We start from the raw sequence: 17500 nt of genomic DNA, 5'->3' as shown, positions 1-17500 counted from the left end.
AAGGAGGAAAGCTAACGATGGGAAAGCAGAAAGAAAGCGCAAACAAATCCGAAACAACTCGCGTGTCCGCCAGTGTGGGAAGAGAGGCAAAGAAAAGAACAAATGAAGCGATCTCGTGGAGTAAGATCACCGGAAAAACCGCGGTTGTCGCGATGCGATGTTCCTGCGAGATTGTCCGCGGATCAGGCCGAATGGCAATGAAGAGCACTACTAATCGCACCTTAGTCGTTTCCTTTGTCTTAATCTGTTAGTATTTCATGATATAGACCAAGAAATAGTGGAATACAGAACAAACCTAAAGCTAAAGCTTAAAAAACAGACAATCTTTGCATATTTTAAATGGTTTGCAGTTGAATTGATGAACAATTTCTTGGAAAAGCAGATGGAATCAGAATCGAAGTCACTTGAAGAACATGAACGATCTTACGCGACCAAATCCATCTTCTTGGGAGATTCTGCGTTCCACGGGCTTTTGGTCCATGCGCATGTCTGGGGAAAACGCCCCACACCCTACGCATACCAGCACAGTACACCTTTGGAGCACCGCGACACGTGGGATCACCGGAACGCCGTGGAACCGCGCCGCGAATCTTGCACCGGTACCTTCTTCTGCCTGCTGACCTGCTTCCAAGCCCTCGCGGCCTCGGATCGTGTGCTCTCTTTCTCTCGCGCTCTCCCTCTCTCTTTTTTGTGTTTCTTTCCCCCCCTTTCTCGACGATCACCATCGTAGTCGTCGTCGTCGTCGTCGTCGTTTTCCTTAGTTTCATCTTGGTGAAAAACATGTTGGTCTGAGGTCCGAGAATCAGGTCAACCGAGACCCAATCTAACCTTCAGAGCGTTCCCAGGAGGGCAGTAGGAAGGTAAAGGCCAAGCAGGAAAGGGAGCGAGCGAGCGGCACGAGATAAAAAGCCACCGTTAGATCATCTTATCATCACGCACACAGTTTGAATCCCTTAAAAGGGGTACTGGAGCGCGAGGCAAGTGACCAGCGAACCAGTCAATCAAAGTCTAAACCTAGAACGAAGGTTTTTGGGAATAAAGCGAGTACATGTGTCTTTATCTTCTGGCGAGCTTCCAAAGAAGGAGCGGTCCAGCTGAGGACGGCGGGTTACTCAATGTCCCCCATCTCCTCCTCCCTATATTCCCCAAAATACCCCAAAGGCCGATAAGAAGCTACCCCATTGCGTTCTGCATTGTGTTTTTTTGTGTGTTATCGCCCGTCTAGTGGAACCGGTAACCCCTACCGCTGCTCACAAACAGGAAATGATGCCCAATTGATTCCTCCTGGCTGGATTCTATTCGCTAACTACCCCAAAAACAAGTGGGTTCGATTATTGTGCTTCGTTCAAGGCCGTGGCGATCCCGTATTGTTCGTCGAGACAGAGATCAGAATGATACGAATGAGCCCAGTACGTGCCAGAACCGATAGCTAATCGACTAATCGAACCCTTGCTGCGGACTCATTCACAATTTGCCTCCTTATGGTACCCCGGAGTAACGGACATTCCAAGATGGATCCACGCAGCTTCTACACCGAAAACACTCGAACTTACCACTCTAGTGGACGAATGTGGGGGTTGTGGGGGGGGGGGGGGGGGCGGTTGTCGGACGGCCGGTGGGTTCGATAGATAACTTTAGAATGACTTCGCAGTAAGTAACAAAACCGGGAAGTTATCATCGTAGAGATAAAATTCCCTCCATAGCATTATCATCGCGAGAGCGCCAGCCAGACCTACTCGCCCGCCCGCCCGCTCGTGTGGTCGGTGGCATTTAGAATGAGTAATGCGTCGCATCAATCAAAATCTGTGGACCCAAAAAATATGTAGAGCATTCTTTTTTTCTCCTTCTTTGTTTGCCGTCTTCCAATTGTCACCTTCTTTTCACCAACGGTGCGCATTTGAATTAACAGAAACGAATCTCATTTTTGTCACGATATTAACGATATTGCGGTATTTTCATTTGTGTGTCGCCTCTAAACTGGACACTGCTTGAGGGACGACGCATTCCAAGTGTAGCGAGTAGTGGTGGAGAGGCTGGAACTAGCTGAGCAATATATTCCCTAAGTACTCACCCAAACTCCCAACCGTCATTTGCGCCGTATGGTAGAAACGTGCGACCATTACCAACAGCTGGTACGTAGCTGGACGAACAAAAATTCAAACGAATCGCGTTTAGAGGACGAGTTCGTTTGATGCAACTTATAGTAAAAAGCAGTAAGACAGAAGACCACATTCAAAAGAATATTTTTGGAAATTTAAACCCAAACATATGTTTCATTCTTGTATGTTTGAAGAGTAAAACAAATAAATTTTACAATCCATTCGCTGCACACTGTTCCATCGATTGTCCACAATTAACAATTAGATCTACTCCTTTTTATTTGCGACTCAAGAAAGGGTCCCCCGTTTCCCTGTCTCAAAAACATATGTTTCAGATTCCAGAATATGGTAGCGCAGCAGAATACAGGCGCACCTTCTTAACAACGCATGACGCGAACCTTGAGGCAGAGGGGAGTCGAAGGGGGTGAAGCTTGGGGAGAAGCAACGCCCAAAAGACGCTACCATATTGTTACCGGTTGGAGGCCCGTTGGGAGCGCGATTTCCGTGATTCTAAAGTGTTCTGGTGTCGCAGTTTGTCGCACTTGTTGGTTGGCCAAGAATGGGTTAGCACGTGACTTAGGACAAACTCGCAACATCGCGTTCACACAGAGGCACTCACACATTTCCGTCCGGATCCGCAAACACCATCGACAAAGGAGATTGATAGATAAGCGCGTGACGCGGCCGATCGTGCAGGGGAAGGAAGAAGAAAAAGAAAAACCGTAGTGGTGGCCACGGATGTGATAACGACCACTAGGAGCGCGCTAGCGCTACGGGAGCGCCAAGAGAGTGGTGCTTCTTGTCTCGATAGTGCGCTTTGGAGGTTACCAGAGCAACAGGAGCAGCAGCAACCAGCGACCAGCATCAAACACACGTTGCCATATGTTCTCAACTGCTGGGCCTTGCCTGGGTGCCTAGTGACGAGCGACGCCACCTAGACCGCGGACTAATCGTACCATATGGAACCGTTGATGCGACGTGTTTCGGGCGGCGACATGCCGAGAATTGCGCTCATTTCAAACAAACGGGCCGCGTGCTAACTGCCACCGAGTGCTGGAAGGGGGTTGTAGGAGTAATGGGATGGCAGAAGAAGATAGAACCCAGCAGCTGTTAGCGTGAGAGATGAGAATCTAAACCCGGGATCGGGGGGGGGGGGGGGGGGGATTCTTATCTAGAACCTTACAGCTCGTTGAGTTCACACAAACACACACACACACATGGATAAACACTTGTTGTTCTCACTCGACACCCGTGTCCACTCCCGAGTTTTTTCGGCAAGTTGACAAGCTGTTACAAAAAGTTCTCGAACCGCGTACACACTGACCACTGGCTCAACAGATGGAAGAACAGAACACGCAAATTGTGGCCATTAAGAAGGAACTTGTCCCGCAACGACGAACCATCTGGTGGAAGGTAGCAATCGGAGACCTGAGAACGCATTCCCACACTACAGGAATGGATTGGCGCGTTGTTCTTTGGTGAGTGGCGCGTTATCACTAGAACACCACTGACGGAACGCACTCGGAACGGGGTTCGTCCTTTCGTCGGCGCTCGGCCCAATCGTGTGCCCGTTCGTGCGCTACCGGCAACGCTTGTATGTGTCGGTGACGGTGCTCCAGGATTCGAGGGCAACCAACCTTGACACTGCCAGGGCAGAAAGGGGCTGGCGGGGTGGGGATCCTTAGCAGTGGTGGATGGCAGAACCCGAACGGAACGAAATGAAACGAACCTTTGCGGTGAGGGGGTGCTCGTGGGTGGGAAAACACTTGATCGGCTACTACGGCGCAAAGCAAGCCCGAACGGGAAAAAGGGAAAGAGAAAGAGTGACACTCGCGGAACGCTTCTGGTGCGCTACTGATGATGATGGCGGTGCACCACCGCTCCACCGGCATCGTGACGACCAGGTTGGTCGATTGGTCCATCCCGTGCTCGCTCTCACCCCCCCACAATCATACTCTCTCGTTCGCACTGTCGCAAAACCGCCCGCTTGGCGATCCTTATCAAAATCGCTCTCCTTATCATAAAACACCTCTAGAACACATTGAACACCTCGGCTTCTATGCCTGACTGATAGAGAGAGAGCGAGAGAGAGAGAGAGAAGAGAGAGAAGAGAGAGAGAGAGAGAGAGAGAGAGAGAGAGAGATAACCCGTGCGATGGGGAGCACGAACCCAAAGGACACTCTCACTTTCTCAGATATTTGCGTGCGACGACGACGACGATGATGATGATGATGATGATGGTGGGGTTCGCCAAAAGGGGAACATTTTCCAGAGCAGGAGCAGAGAGAGAGAGAAAGAGAGAGGCAGCATGTTGCGTGCGTGTTCGCTCGTTCGCGTTGCTCCAAGATACGCGAGCACTTGTTGCTTTGCCAAACAAATGCCAACCTGCTGCTCGCACGCGATTACAATCATCACCGCTTCGCGTTCGGTTTATTCTGCTTACCCTTCCCCCGTCCCCGTCACTTGTCCTTTGCGCATCCCTTTTTTTGGATGATGACGATGATGATGATGATGGGAGGGAACGCCTCACCCACACAAAAGTAGTCACGAGGAGCGCGTTCGCGTTCCGTATGTTGGGAAATCTGGGAAAACTTTCCCACCAGACGACACGTCACTGGCGTTCGCGTTCTGCATAGAACCGAGAGGGCACAATATGGTACGCTAATTCGGTTCTTTTTAATTCCATTTCCAGTGTTTCGAGACCGGAATGCAACAGGTTTCGGTGAATCGATTCTGAATGGCCGCTTGAACGATCCGATTCCGGTGTCTAGCGGCCGACATATGGTCACTAGCGGGGCTGGGTCAACGAGGAATTAAATTTGAAATCAACGACCGGCGTGGCTCTTTTTGGAAATCTGTTTTGAACGCGATGCCGATCGCGCATGTCGCGCATGGAAACTGCCCAGCAGCAGCAACGAGATCTTGTTCTCGTTCTCGGCCTACTACTGTGACCGGCGGGCCATGTGGGAGATGCGAGATTCTATTTCGTGTCCGTTTTGTTTGCGTTTCAACCGATCGGCCACTGCCGGACCGGACCTGGCGCGCGCTCTTTCTCTCTCTCTCTCTCTCTCTCTCTCTCTCTCTCTCTCTCTCTCTCTCTCTCTCTCTCTCTCTCTCTCTCTGTTGGTTGGTTCGGTTTCGGGGCTGTGCAACCGAATACCGTACCGATCGGATTCGGCCAGAGGCGCAGGAAAACGCAAAACGCTCAGCAAATCCTAACCTAGCACCACACGGATCCAAAAATAATCTATCACGCACTCGAGCGCTGATGAATGCGCGTCCGCAGCAGAGAGAGTTGTGGAGGGGGGCGAGGGTGCGGTCTGGGGTGCATCGTGAACCCCTCCTTCACGGAGGTCACGCGCGGACACGAATGCGATTTTAGAACGGAAGTGTAGGGCGATGTCGGAGCGCGCTAACCACCGAGTCACAGCAGGCTGCTCCTGCGCACGCCACCTCGTCCACACTACTCAATACTATTGCCCTCTCTCTCTCACTGGCATCACCCACGACACGACGGTGGGGGATTGAAATTCTCATTTGTTTTGGCAATCGTTTCGGAATCGATTTTAGAATGTTATCTAACGAGAAGGTGCGAGAGTGGCCCGATGCGAATAGCAAACCATCGTCCCGCCAAGATGCGTTCGCCGCCAAGATCAAGCCAAGCCTTCGAAAGAAGCGCCAGAGTTCAAGAAAATGAAAATCGGAGCAGAGGCAGAGCAGAGAGAGATGTTTCTGATGCTAGACCTCGGCCTGACCTCGCACACGTGCGTGTCTCTGGTTGTGTGCGCCGTGTTGACCGATCAGTTTCGATTTGATCCACTAGAACATTCTCCTTCCCCTTAGCCTAGTACCGGTCAACACGTCACGTAACACTTGAGAGATGTTTTATCAATTTTTTTTTAATGCCAACAATGGACCAATCAGTTTGAAGATACCGAAGAACCTTGGATCTGGTGGTGGTTTGAAAAGAAAAAAGAAACACATAAATGCTACCTAAGGTTTAAAATAGAAAGGAAAGGTAGAACGAGGAGGAACGCGTAGAACGCGGTTGCTATCTTGGTCACAGGTGTTTCTGGCTAGCATACGATAAGAGTATTGACATTCTCGCACCGATCAGCAGCAGCACACGGGGAAACGTAAAGTACGGGGTCTCTCCACCGGCTCCTAGATCAGCAGCAGCAGCAGCAGCCGCGTGCGTTGCGTATCGGTCGAGGTAGGCAAAGAGAGAGAGAACGGTGGTGGATGGCGCGTATCAGGCGCGTAATATGCGCTGCCGCAGATAACATATGGCCTCGAGACCTCTCGATTCAAGTCGAGGTATGCGGTGGGCATCGAAAGAAGCATCTGAAACACATGTAAACACACCTCGCACATCACATGGTATCGCACCGATGGGATATCACTACCACACGCGTCGCGCACAGACCTCAACCAAACCGAGGAGCAATAAACATATGTCGAACCGCTATTCACACCGTTCCGAGGTGCGCAAAGTAACTAATCCCTGGCCCTGGTCGGTGGCCACCGGGGACCATCGGATGTAAACACCACCGATAAAGTCCGCCCGCTCTAATCTAGAAGGGGGGGCACAGGTGAGTTGGCAATCTCTAGCGATCGAAAACTGGAACTGGCTGCCATTTGTGGACACTTTCGGCGCGAATTTCCCCCACCCACCAGGTTCTCGGATTCTTCCACTTTCACTCACGTTCGGACTCATCTTCGGTCGCACTGTTTTGGCATCATCATCGGGCACGCACGCACGCACGGTAGCACACTCTTGCATCACATCCAAAATTTTGAGATACGAAAAAAAAAAACCAAGAAAAGAAAAGATGGTTCCCCGGCTCTTACTCTCTCTCGTTCGCTGGCTCTGACTTTGGCTCTGGTTTTGGGAGGGATGCGAGGGACGCCAGAGCAGTGTAACGCGCAATGTGCGGCACGAACGCGTTCGCGAACGGTTCTGATCGTGTTCTTATATCATCACCTCCCATACCCTATCGACCGGTGACCGCTTCTCGGGCTTTGCTACTCGCGATTGACACGATGACAACTTGTTGCACCGTCCTGACCCGGGTCCTTCTTCTTCTTCTTCTTCTTCTTAAATTAACATTTGACCCGATCGGTGGTCCTCGTCGTCGCAACCGTGCTATGATCGCACTTCTTGGACTGCACTCACCACGAGATCGAGTACGCGCTTCGCTTGAGGGATTCTTGGAGGATATTTGTTAACACACGGGTCCGAAACCGGTAAGATGCGCTTCCGTAGCACTAAGCAACCCGAAATGTCCTTTTTTATGGGTCGAACGGCCATTCAAACATACGGCAAAACATTCGTTGGCAGAGATTTGCGCGCTTTGCGAAATACAAGGTGCAACGCGGAGCGCACGCGTTTTCTGGAGGTTCGGCAACAGTTATTGACGTGCAGCAGAAACCACCATCAGCATCAGCGAACGACCGGCACTCATTTTCCGCGCCGTCGCGATGATTCCGTGCTTTTCCGCGACCAAAAACCTTCCACTGACCAAAGAATCCGGGGAAGGAAGGAGGGTCGGAGACAGAATTTTCCGACTCCGATCGGATCCGTTCTCTCCGTCTGCTTCGGCTGAACCGATCGTGCGCTTCGGTTCGTAACACACGGTTCCCAAGCAGCAAGCAGCGGTAAAGGGCACAAAGTAGGCCAGCAGCAGCAGCAGCAGCAGCAGCAGGCGGCGGCGGCGGCGAGCAGCCGGATTGTCGGATGAGTGACCATCGAACAGAACCAACGGTTACTGCGATGATGCTGTGTTCGATGCGTTCTTCTGAACGGGGAGGCAACGAATCTGTACGCGTGGTGCGTCTGGCGGCGGCGCTCGGCTGGTCGCCGGCCACACAATGTGGAGCACATCAATTTAGTGTGTATTAACAGTTCGGTTCCGTTCCGGTAGCGCCGATGTTGGGGTGGTCAACCGGCTTCGCGGACTACCGGCTCGTTGCTGGCTGCGGAGTGCCAGCGTACGGTAGTTGATGCCCATAGCGGTAGGGTAGAGACGGAAGAAGACTTGTACGGGTTATAAGAATCCGGAAAATTTTCTAGAGTGAGAGAGAGAGAGAGAGAGAGAGAGAGAGAGAGAGAGAGAGAGAATGAGAATAGAATGGGCCATCGTAAAGTGAACCGGTATCGTATGCACGCACGAACGCATGTATGACACAAACTACATTACATTGAGCCGCAGTTTGAAACGCACCTCACCGATGGACGCAGGAATTGAAGAAATAGAGCAATCTCCCGGAGAACATGGAAGAGAGACAGTGCACGAAGCACACTGATTTGGTCGACCGTTCGAGGGTTTCACGTTCGGCGTCTGGAATGTCCAACGAGCCGTTTCAGTATACGGTTAGACTTGCCAAAAACCCGCTATCGAGAAGCGGTGCCGGGCCTATATCTATCCCCGACATTTGCTCATCAAGTGGCCAGCAGTTTTGCAGATCGCGCCCGGACAAGGGATGGCAACTGGTTGATTATTTATTGCTTCTGTTAACTGTTTTAAGGTACACATTTGTGATCCTGCCAGAATAGAGACAGATGCAGTCTAGAGACCTAGAGAGATCTAGCCATGCCACTCTTCTACAATATGATTAACGTTGTACAAAGTGGACGATCCCAGTTGGTTTTTCAGTTCATTGTTTGAAATTTAAGGATAATTGATTTCATGACATAAACGGAATGGGTGATTAGAAAAGTCTCTAGTTCTGTCGCAAAACCTTAATCAAGTCTATCACAAGACTCCTTGTCTCTATAAAAATATTACTTTTAACATAACAATTGCCAAGACTTTGACAGTTATATGGAGTGGATCTGAGAACATCGATTGTGCAACAAAACATTCAAAACAATTGCTTCATACAACTAATCGCATCTCATCTAACTAATCTCACATTCATCAACTAACCTGAGTGCTATTTCTTTTATTGAGAGAATATTCCAAACGTTTAAATATCTATTTCAAATTTAGTTTCTTAAATCAATTACAGAATCCATGATCTGCGAACCTAAGTTTTAATTATTCAAATGTATTTTTTGTATTTGCATTGATTGCCAATATTTTTCCAAAGATAGAAAAAACGCTGCTCACATGTTGATACTACTGTGTTTCGAGAAATAATGCAAGGCTGTTCAACATTCATTGCACAAAACAAACACTAAACAAAACGGTAAACAAGTACGAGTGCAGCGTTAAATATTGAGCCGGGCATTCTTAGCAACACTTCTCGCGGGCCCGCATCGAATATTCTTGACCAGGCAAGCAAGGTATCTCCTCGTTCGATTTACTCGTATTACGCCAATCAATAAGCAGAACATCGAATCTAATCTCTCTCCCGCCGTAGGCTTACCATCTTTATCAGTATATGCTATGTACTCCTCCGTAACAGTGATCGTGCCATTCCGAACGAGTGACGCTCTTTCAGGTTGCATCGGAATCATTGCGAACATCCAGTGTTCACAGTAGGTTTGCTGATAGGAACACCTGATACAGCTGCCCCGCGTGCGCGTGATCCGCATGCGTAGCCATTTCTCCCACACTTGAGACCGCGAGAGACTTGAGAGTTGTCCGGATCCGGAGTTTGAGATCGGATAAAATTAGATCCAATGATACAGGCGGCTCGATATTCCTCCATGCAAGAACCGTTTTCCAAATGCACCTTTACACCGATTCAGGGACATCTGGTTGACCGACTAGTAACCGGGATCGAGCAAGTGATATCTATCATAGCAAGTGATATCTCTGACAATCTTATTTTAATTCCCCAAGACCCAGAAATTCTGTAATCATTTTGATCCTGCTAAATCAGGCTACTATTTACTACTTAGTATCAACCACCGTCAGCTTTCAAAAGCTCTCTACGGCAAAGCTTCGGCTTAATAAAGCTGCGCAAACCGACCGAACAGCTTTTGGCTTAACTAGCAGGCGCTGCGCCGCTGGTTGATGAGCGGCTGAAGAAATGAAAATAAAAAAAACTCCAGTTAGTACAGTAAAAGATTGGTTTTATTTCATTCCCGGATATTATCAAGTATCCACTCAACGAAATAAGAAATGCGCGAACTGATACCAGGCACACCCGAGGCACCGCAGTGCGGTCCAGCCGAGATCACACCGTACTGGACGTAGCGGAAGTTGTACTCGGGCACCTGTGCCTTCATAGGCCCACCCGAGTCACCTTCACAGTGGAGCGTGGCATTGCCAAATCCAGCACAGATTGCATAGGACGATAAACTACACGCCACCGAAGGGATGCGTGCCTGTAGCAGTACGGGGCTAACTTCTAACCGTTCCGTAAGTCCCCAACCGGTAATCCAGTACATCGTCGGATCGAATTCAATCAACCCGGCCGTGAAGGGGAGACAGACCGGTGAAACGTCTCCCGTGCTAAAGTCGATGGTACGATCCAACCGGAGCAGCCCAATGTCGTGCCCGGAACGGACGATGCGGGTAAAGTTGGGATGAAAGCGTGACTCCGTGACGCCATACCGCTGAAACGGTGCAGCACACGAATCGTCTTCACAGTCAGGATCGGTGCGAGTGTCAAACTCCCCAATCCGTACGTACTGCCTGCAGTGGGATAATAGAATAATATTATAAAAATGTCCCAGTGCGTCCCGGTCTCACTACCACAACACTTACAAACGTTCCATCTGGCCATCGATACAGTGAGCTGCGGTGAGAACGTAGCGATTATTGATGATGGTACCGGCACAGTTTGCACTCTCGACACCGGCGGACATGTAGATGATCATGGCCATCCAGGGATACTGGAACAGGCGGGCCTTTTGCCCGAAGGCGATCTTATTGACCGTTGCCGGTACGCCACACGTGTTGCGATCAAACAGGCGAATGTTTGGATGATTGAGCAAAGGTGATGCAGCTGGTGCTGCAGTTGTCGCCACACGAGCTGGTGCTGCGGTAGTAGGCGCCGTTTGGACTGTCGTTGCATCGCAACAAACATGATACCCCGATGCCTGCAGACGAAAGTGAGAAAAATAGTGGTTAAAGTATAGTTTTTCGACCGGCAGTTCACATCCCTTACTCCACTCGGTGCAGTACAGATGGAGCCACGCAGAAACATTGCTTCGTCTGCCGTCGGTGCGGTTCCACGAGCGGATATTTGCCGCAACAGCCGTGACACCAGACTGCATTCGGCCAAAGGGACACACAATCCCGGACGGTTCAGCGGTGTGGTACATTCCGGAGCGTTCTCACCAGCACGCACGCCAAATTCGATGGCCGGTACTGAAAGCACAGAGCACAACCAAACCATGGACCCGGTTCGTCGTCCGTTACGCTCGCGTTACTGATAACACACGATGTCACAAAAGGTCACACACTTGATTCGTACCTTCCTTGATGCGGTCGCTAGCGCAACATAGATAGTCCACTTTCTGTAGACTGGTGTAGCACCAGTTCTTCCGGACGTACACGTCCTTCTCGGTGGATTCGATGAAATCCAGGCACCGTTCGGCCTCGGAGCATACCCCCAGCACACCGGACTCCGTTTCACACTCTTGGCCCATCTCCTGATTGTAGATCAGTAGCGAATCGGTACAGCAAAGATGTGGCTGGTCCATCACCGGATCGCACCCAACCATAAACGCTTCCAGCTCGGAAGCGATCGTTGTGGGATCATCCACCATCGAACAGCGAGCCGGTGGTACACATTTACCCTCATCACCGAACGGTGTCGTGCAGGCCTGCCAGCTGACACGTTTCTCCAGCGGGTCCCCGATACTGGCCCGATGACTCGTGAACTGCTCCGGATCGCAACACACGTACAGTTGGCCAGATTTTTCGTGGCAAAAGTTACGGTTCAACAGTCGATGCAGCCTTCGATCGTAGCGCTTCTGCAGGACCGCACTTTGCTCGTACACCATCGGACAGTCCTCCAACGGTGCGCAATCCGTTGGGCAAGCAGCTGCCTCAGGATTCTCCACCAGCTCGGGGCGACAATCACTAGGCATCTTCCCGGTACAGCACACATGGAGAGTCTGCAAAAGGCACATAGAACGTGATCATGACGCCGATGGTGAACCTGCTGGCTTTCGCTTACCCCATCCTTGCCATGGCCACAAGCACGTTCTCGCAGAAACGCCACATAATCGTCGGCCTCACGGAACTGTAAACGCAGCAGATGCTGTTTGATTGGAGCACATTTTGAAACAGATACACAGCGGCCTTGCTGCGGGTTGGCTGACCGGGTCGTACACTCTCCCTCGCACCTAGTTCCGGCCAACAGCGTCAACAGCAAACCGAGTGACAAAACCGAGTGCCACGGTGAGAACATGATGATACCGTTGGCGATGCCGATGTTTTGAATCACTTGCGCGTGCTGCCCGATTAACGGCGGCGCTTCAACTGCTGCCCCAACGCGGGGTGAAGCAACAACCGAAAGATCGTAACCTTCACGGTAGATTATTGCGGTTCCATCCGATCCCGGCCGAACGATGAATGCCGATGGCCACTACGGCTGGCGATACCCGGTAAGAAGTTTAAATTTCAAGATGAACAAGATTCATCTCCCTTCCTTCGAAAGAAGCCTGGTTCTATGCGGTGTTGGGTGATCGCTGGATTTTCCGGTCCACGATCGAATATTGTCATTCGCTGTGCACTCGATGGCTTAACGCCGCCGCCGATCGTCGTTCTTCTTCGTTCTCTGTGATCGTTATCCCATCCGCGGAACAAGTTCAACCGGATTTGGTCAAACCGGACGGCGTCGTGAACAACGAACCGGAAACTACGAAATGTGCAAATCACCGAGATGAAAGCACTCTCGGTGTCGGTGTATTTAAAGGAGAATCTTGAGAGATCGCACCTCGTACTGGGACCTGATCGGTCGATTACATTTGTAAACAAGAGGAGGCGATTAACCGACCAGGGTTAACAGCAAAGGATGATGGGATAGCCGCAATGGGATATCCCGGGATTTAATTGCTAAAGCAGTGAGAGGGTTCGCCTTATTTGGTCTTTAGTTCCTCAACGAAATCGTATTATTTCTTTTTGCATAGTTTTATGCATACCTTATCTGGAAAAGTATTCAACGTTAATACTCAGTAAACTTTCATCAATAATGAAAAACAAGTCATCAATAACCAAGTCGATTGAATTTTATGATGATAAATACTCTAAACAATGAAATAATACTAATTCGTGGGTATAAAAATGTGTCGCATTTAGTCGATGTTGTGTTTTAGATTTCGATTTCGAACAGAACCGGTTCTCAAAAACATAATCGGTGTCTTGGTTCCATCTTTTCGTCTCTTCGAAGAGATGACCGTGGGCTTGTGAATGATGTTCTCTTTTTGCATATGAAAAACATATGGCTCTCGAATTTCGATAAATTTATTTGGTTCAAAGTAATTTATTGAATCCTATATTTACAGTCAATTCGTAGTAACTGATGATGCTAATGTTGTAGGAGTTTCACTAAAGGTTCTAGTGAATGTGATAACTCGCACTAACACTGTTAAGTGTATTCAATCGGATATAACCGTGTTTAAGGAGCAGTCTCTTAAGCAGTCTCGAAAGCAATTATTTTCTTCTCACTGTTTTCTTCACTAGATTGGGAAAGCCATTCTGAATTAGGAAAAGATCATTCAGAAGTATTAGATTTACAAATTCCAATACTATAATGAAAAGATGGCATGATAGCATTAAGTACAAGTTATAAAGGACCGTGGTAAGGACACTGCTTGTGATATTAACATCGTCGTCCTCCACCACAAACAGGTAGCACGGTATCATTATATCACATTCTCGTCGAGAGAGAGGTAAGATTTTGGTTTTCGAAATTCTTTTTAATTAATTTCAAATGGAACCACTGCAAATCTTACTCACTAAAACACGTTTAACCACTAAATTTATTCTTCTCGAGATGGTTACCTACCACACTTCTGTTGGTGTTCGTTTCAAACACATATTTTAAATTGTTCACCTCATCACCTATCTTAAAGAGACAGACACAAATTATTCAACTTTACTGGCAATTGATTTTTGAAACTATGAATTAAAACGCCGCACCAAATTAAACGCCGGAGAAACTGCTTCACGCAATACGATTCAGATTGTACACATATCACATTGTTGGAGAATATCAAAGCTCATAATTCTCTTACCCATTGATAGTTGATCCAGAATGACCTTCATCAGCATAAAAAATATCTCTTCTATAATCGGGAAGCTATTCTTATTGTCTTTAATTGATATCGAAATTATTCATGTATTTTAGGTCTGTTTGATTACTAAAGGTTAGAAGATAAGATCCAATCACGAGGTATATTATCAATTATCGTTTTTTTATCATGGAACTGTTGTGTAGCAATTAATGCATTAATTACCGCTGTTTCGTTTCGTAGCTGAGTTTATTCAGCTAATCGAATCCACTATCAATGGTCTGTCGGTCGAGTTCAAACATCATGCATTTTCAATTGCACTCCCTTGTTTCCTACAAAACCCCGTGTGGTTCTTAGCGCATGATAACCATTTCGGGTGGGTTTTGATTAATTACCGGCCAATAAACACCTAAGTGTCTATTTGCTTTGCATTTCTCATAAAATCAGTGCTAGAGCACTGGCCAACCACCAAAGATAATCATGCAGGACCGGTGGAAAGTACTGATGCTGCTAGTGCTGGTGTTGACTGTAGCCAAGACGCTTGCATCGCTGAATGCTCTGCGTCCCCGAGACTGCCATTCGACTATCATCGAGATGGAGACGCAAATTCTGGAGAGTTATCTAGCGGATCAACATGGCGTTACGGTAATTGACACCAGCGTCGAGATTCCCATAGTTTCACCCTTCTGTCTCCGTAATCCGATGGTGCTGTTGAAGACCTTCACCCTGCATCAGTAAGTACGCTAGCATATTACCCGGAGGATCAAAACCTTCTTACAGCCACCTGCGGCTTCACTTTTAGTTTCCAGCAGTTTGTGAAACAATCTCAAAAAACGATTAAAGACCAGTTTGACTATCCAATGAATGAATGCTTCGTCGGTGCGGGCCTTATGGAAGAGCTAGCTCAACAGCTCATTCCCTACCTCTCGCTGTACAATCCAAGGGCAAAGATACTGCTCATCACACACGAAATGGCAGATGCAGAGTTAGTGCAACTATTCCACGATGCCTGGTACCGGTACCGAATGTTACAGGTAGTAGTCCTGAACCACCGGGATAATGATACTATCGATAGTTGTGTGTTTAATCCCTTCACAAAAGCTGCCTATGCACGCGGTTCGATCGATTTCGAACAGCCAACGGTGCGCTCCGATTTGGATTGCACTTTGCTCACGCACGAGCTCGAAGTATTGCCCTATGGCTGGCAACTGAAGGAGTTTGTGAGAAACCGTGTTCGTAATCTTCACGGATATCCAATGCATATTGCCATGCACGTCAGTAATGGATCCTCGTCGGCCTACGACTGTATTCTCGGAGCAGTAAGCATTACCGACATCGACCAGGAGGTGCTATCGACCCTGCAGACCAGGATGAACTTTAGCATGGTGCTGCATCACAACGAGCTGGAGCTATCGATCGGGTACATTCACAAGAACGGGACGCCCGTCGGAGCACTCGGTCTCATCGAGCACAATCTGATCGATCTGGCGGCCAACTCGCGCATCATGTACAAGTACGATACGCGCAATCTGCTCTACCTGAACTACATCTCGACGGAGAAGCTGGTGTTTCTCACGCCTCGCAACTATTACAGCAATCGCGATAAGATGCTCGTCTTTATCAATCCATTCAGTGTGGCCTACATGCTCATCAACGTAGTGCTGTCATTCGGTGTGCCGATGATCATTTGCCTGCTCGATTATCTGTACTATCGGAATACACTGCCGCGAAGCACACAAAAGCCAACCTACGGTACGAAGGTAATGAGCCTTCTGGGTATCATTTATAATGTATCGGTCCGGTTGCCGCAAGCACCACATAAACGCTGGATAATCGTGGGCCTGCTGCTGTACAACATCGTGTCCTATCCGATCTGGCAAGCCGTTACAATACGCTACCTCCACCCAAGCAACCAGCTGGTGAACAACATCAACAGTCTGGAACAGTTGCTCGCTACCGAGCTGAAGCTGAAGGTGTCGCATTACCATGAGCTCATTGTGCGGCACGAAGACTCCCAGTTGCACAATCCACTGTACGCCCAGCTGTCCGATAGGTTGACGACGGAAAACACTTCCTCGTTGCGGGATGCTATCGAAGATATCATCATCGATCAGGACTCGGCCCTGCTCATTGCGGACGCGTACGTACCGCTTGTGCTGGCGGGAAATTATCACTGGGTACCGGGCAAACCGGACGCGATCTGGCCGATTGCGAAACCCATCTACGAGTTCTACAAATCGATGGCCGTTCCAAAGATATCACCCTTCATCGATACGTTCAATGCGATCGTGGTGACCTGTCTCGAGGCAGGCATGAACGATCGCTTCATGCATCAGCTCGAATCGGTCGTTCAGCTGATGAAGATGAAGCGCACCAAGGATCTTCCGAACGAGCCGGACCATTACATAGTCTTCACAATGGCCCATCTGTCGCCGCTGTTTGTGTTTTACTTCTCGATGTTGGCACTGTCCGGATGCATTTTCTTACTTGAACTAATCGTACATCGTATCCAGACGGCACGAACGCGCGCCCCGCCTGTTACCGCTGCGGTTGAAGATGAGTACGTCCCGTTTGAGTTTGTCCTGTAGAGACTCGTTCGTATGTGGTCTTAATATCTTGAGAGTTCAGTATGCTCAACACAGAAAAGATGTTAGAAATTTTTTGGAAGTATGACACGGGTAATCTACTTAATCAAAGTACAATTGGGTTAACAGTGTATAAGTTTGATTTTACATTCTTTCAATATGAAACTATCGTTTGCACGATAAGGCAGGTTGCTAGTTAGTTCTGATATGCTTTGAGCAGCAAACGCTTTATTGATTTCTTCTATTCCTTTTCTGTATAAATTCTGTAACACTTGTTTCGACTTTGATGCAGCAAAATGCGTGAACAATTTGATAACAATACAAATTCGTTACACGGCACCCGCTACACGGCTCAGTGTTAATGCTATTATACCCTATTACAGTCACCAACCCCCCGCGGGAGCCCGTGGTACGATCAAAAACGATCATGCAGGAGCCATAAAAACGTTTTACGTCGGATAAGCAGAACAACGCTAGTTTACTGGTAAAGAAGTTTTTCAAAAAAGGAACATCCTAGCGTACATTATACTACTAAACAGAATAAATTGAAAACAGAATGTTTGTCCTGGTACAATGGTACACTCTTCGCCTCTACCCCCTCTCCAACTCTCCTTCTTACCTCGTTCGGTGGTGGCACGCGTTACTCTCGTGCATATGATGCTTTGGGCGTTTTATTA

The 17500-nt window shown here is 48.7% G+C and overlaps 4 protein-coding genes across 9 annotated transcripts in view; 1 reads left to right on the top strand and 3 right to left on the bottom strand.

The window, feature by feature from the left end:
- LOC126570071 (uncharacterized protein DDB_G0283357-like) overlaps nucleotides 1–3944 on the bottom strand; it is a 41675-nt gene extending 37731 nt beyond the window's left edge. The window contains exon 1 of one of the 2 annotated variants that reach the window (XM_050227554.1): nucleotides 3829–3944. The gene's annotated coding sequence lies outside the window, so the exon portion shown is untranslated. The remainder of the gene's footprint in view (nucleotides 1–3828) is intronic. The other variant, XM_050227556.1, reaches the window with a different exon arrangement.
- Nucleotides 3945–10105: 6161 nt separating this feature from the next.
- Nucleotides 10106–12413, bottom strand: LOC126568992 (serine protease 7-like). The gene is made up of 5 exons (XM_050225749.1): nucleotides 12180–12413; nucleotides 11472–12117; nucleotides 11163–11365; nucleotides 10760–11094; nucleotides 10106–10687 (listed from the first exon to the last, which is right to left on the bottom strand). Exons 1-5 carry the CDS (start codon nucleotides 12411–12413, stop codon nucleotides 10129–10131), a joined length of 1977 nt encoding a protein of 658 aa, XP_050081706.1. The 3' UTR covers nucleotides 10106–10128.
- Nucleotides 12414–14718: 2305 nt separating this feature from the next.
- On the top strand, nucleotides 14719–16826 carry LOC126575274 (uncharacterized). Its single transcript, XM_050235894.1, has 2 exons — nucleotides 14719–14972; nucleotides 15041–16826. Exons 1-2 carry the CDS (start codon nucleotides 14719–14721, stop codon nucleotides 16824–16826), a joined length of 2040 nt encoding a protein of 679 aa, XP_050091851.1.
- Nucleotides 16827–17016: 190 nt separating this feature from the next.
- LOC126570549 (glycerol-3-phosphate acyltransferase 1, mitochondrial) overlaps nucleotides 17017–17500 on the bottom strand; it is a 13125-nt gene continuing 12641 nt past the window's right edge. For all 5 annotated transcript variants that reach the window (XM_050228386.1, XM_050228384.1, XM_050228385.1 and 2 more), the window contains one exon: nucleotides 17017–17500. This exon is cut by the window's right edge. The gene's annotated coding sequence lies outside the window, so the exon portion shown is untranslated.

This window comes from Anopheles aquasalis, chromosome 2, assembly GCF_943734665.1.
Source record: "Anopheles aquasalis chromosome 2, idAnoAquaMG_Q_19, whole genome shotgun sequence".
Taxonomy (NCBI): Eukaryota; Metazoa; Arthropoda; class Insecta; order Diptera; family Culicidae; genus Anopheles; species Anopheles aquasalis.
This window is presented reverse-complemented; position numbering and strand designations above follow the sequence as displayed.

Bases quoted from the DNA above. Each gene is read 5' to 3' on its own strand.
- LOC126575274 (XM_050235894.1), top strand. From the start codon at position 14,719: ATGCAGGACCGGTGGAAAGTACTGATGCTGCTAGTGCTGGTGTTGACT. The intron at 14,973-15,040 runs GTAAGTACGCTA...CTTCACTTTTAG, and splicing joins AAGACCTTCACCCTGCATCA to TTTCCAGCAGTTTGTGAAAC.
- LOC126568992 (XM_050225749.1), bottom strand. From the start codon at position 12,413: ATGTTCTCACCGTGGCACTCGGTTTTGTCACTCGGTTTGCTGTTGACG. The intron at 12,118-12,179 runs GTAAGCGAAAGC...TGCCTTTTGCAG, and splicing joins GTGGCCATGGCAAGGATGGG to ACTCTCCATGTGTGCTGTAC. The intron at 11,366-11,471 runs GTACGAATCAAG...CTGTGCTTTCAG, and splicing joins TAGCGACCGCATCAAGGAAG to TACCGGCCATCGAATTTGGC.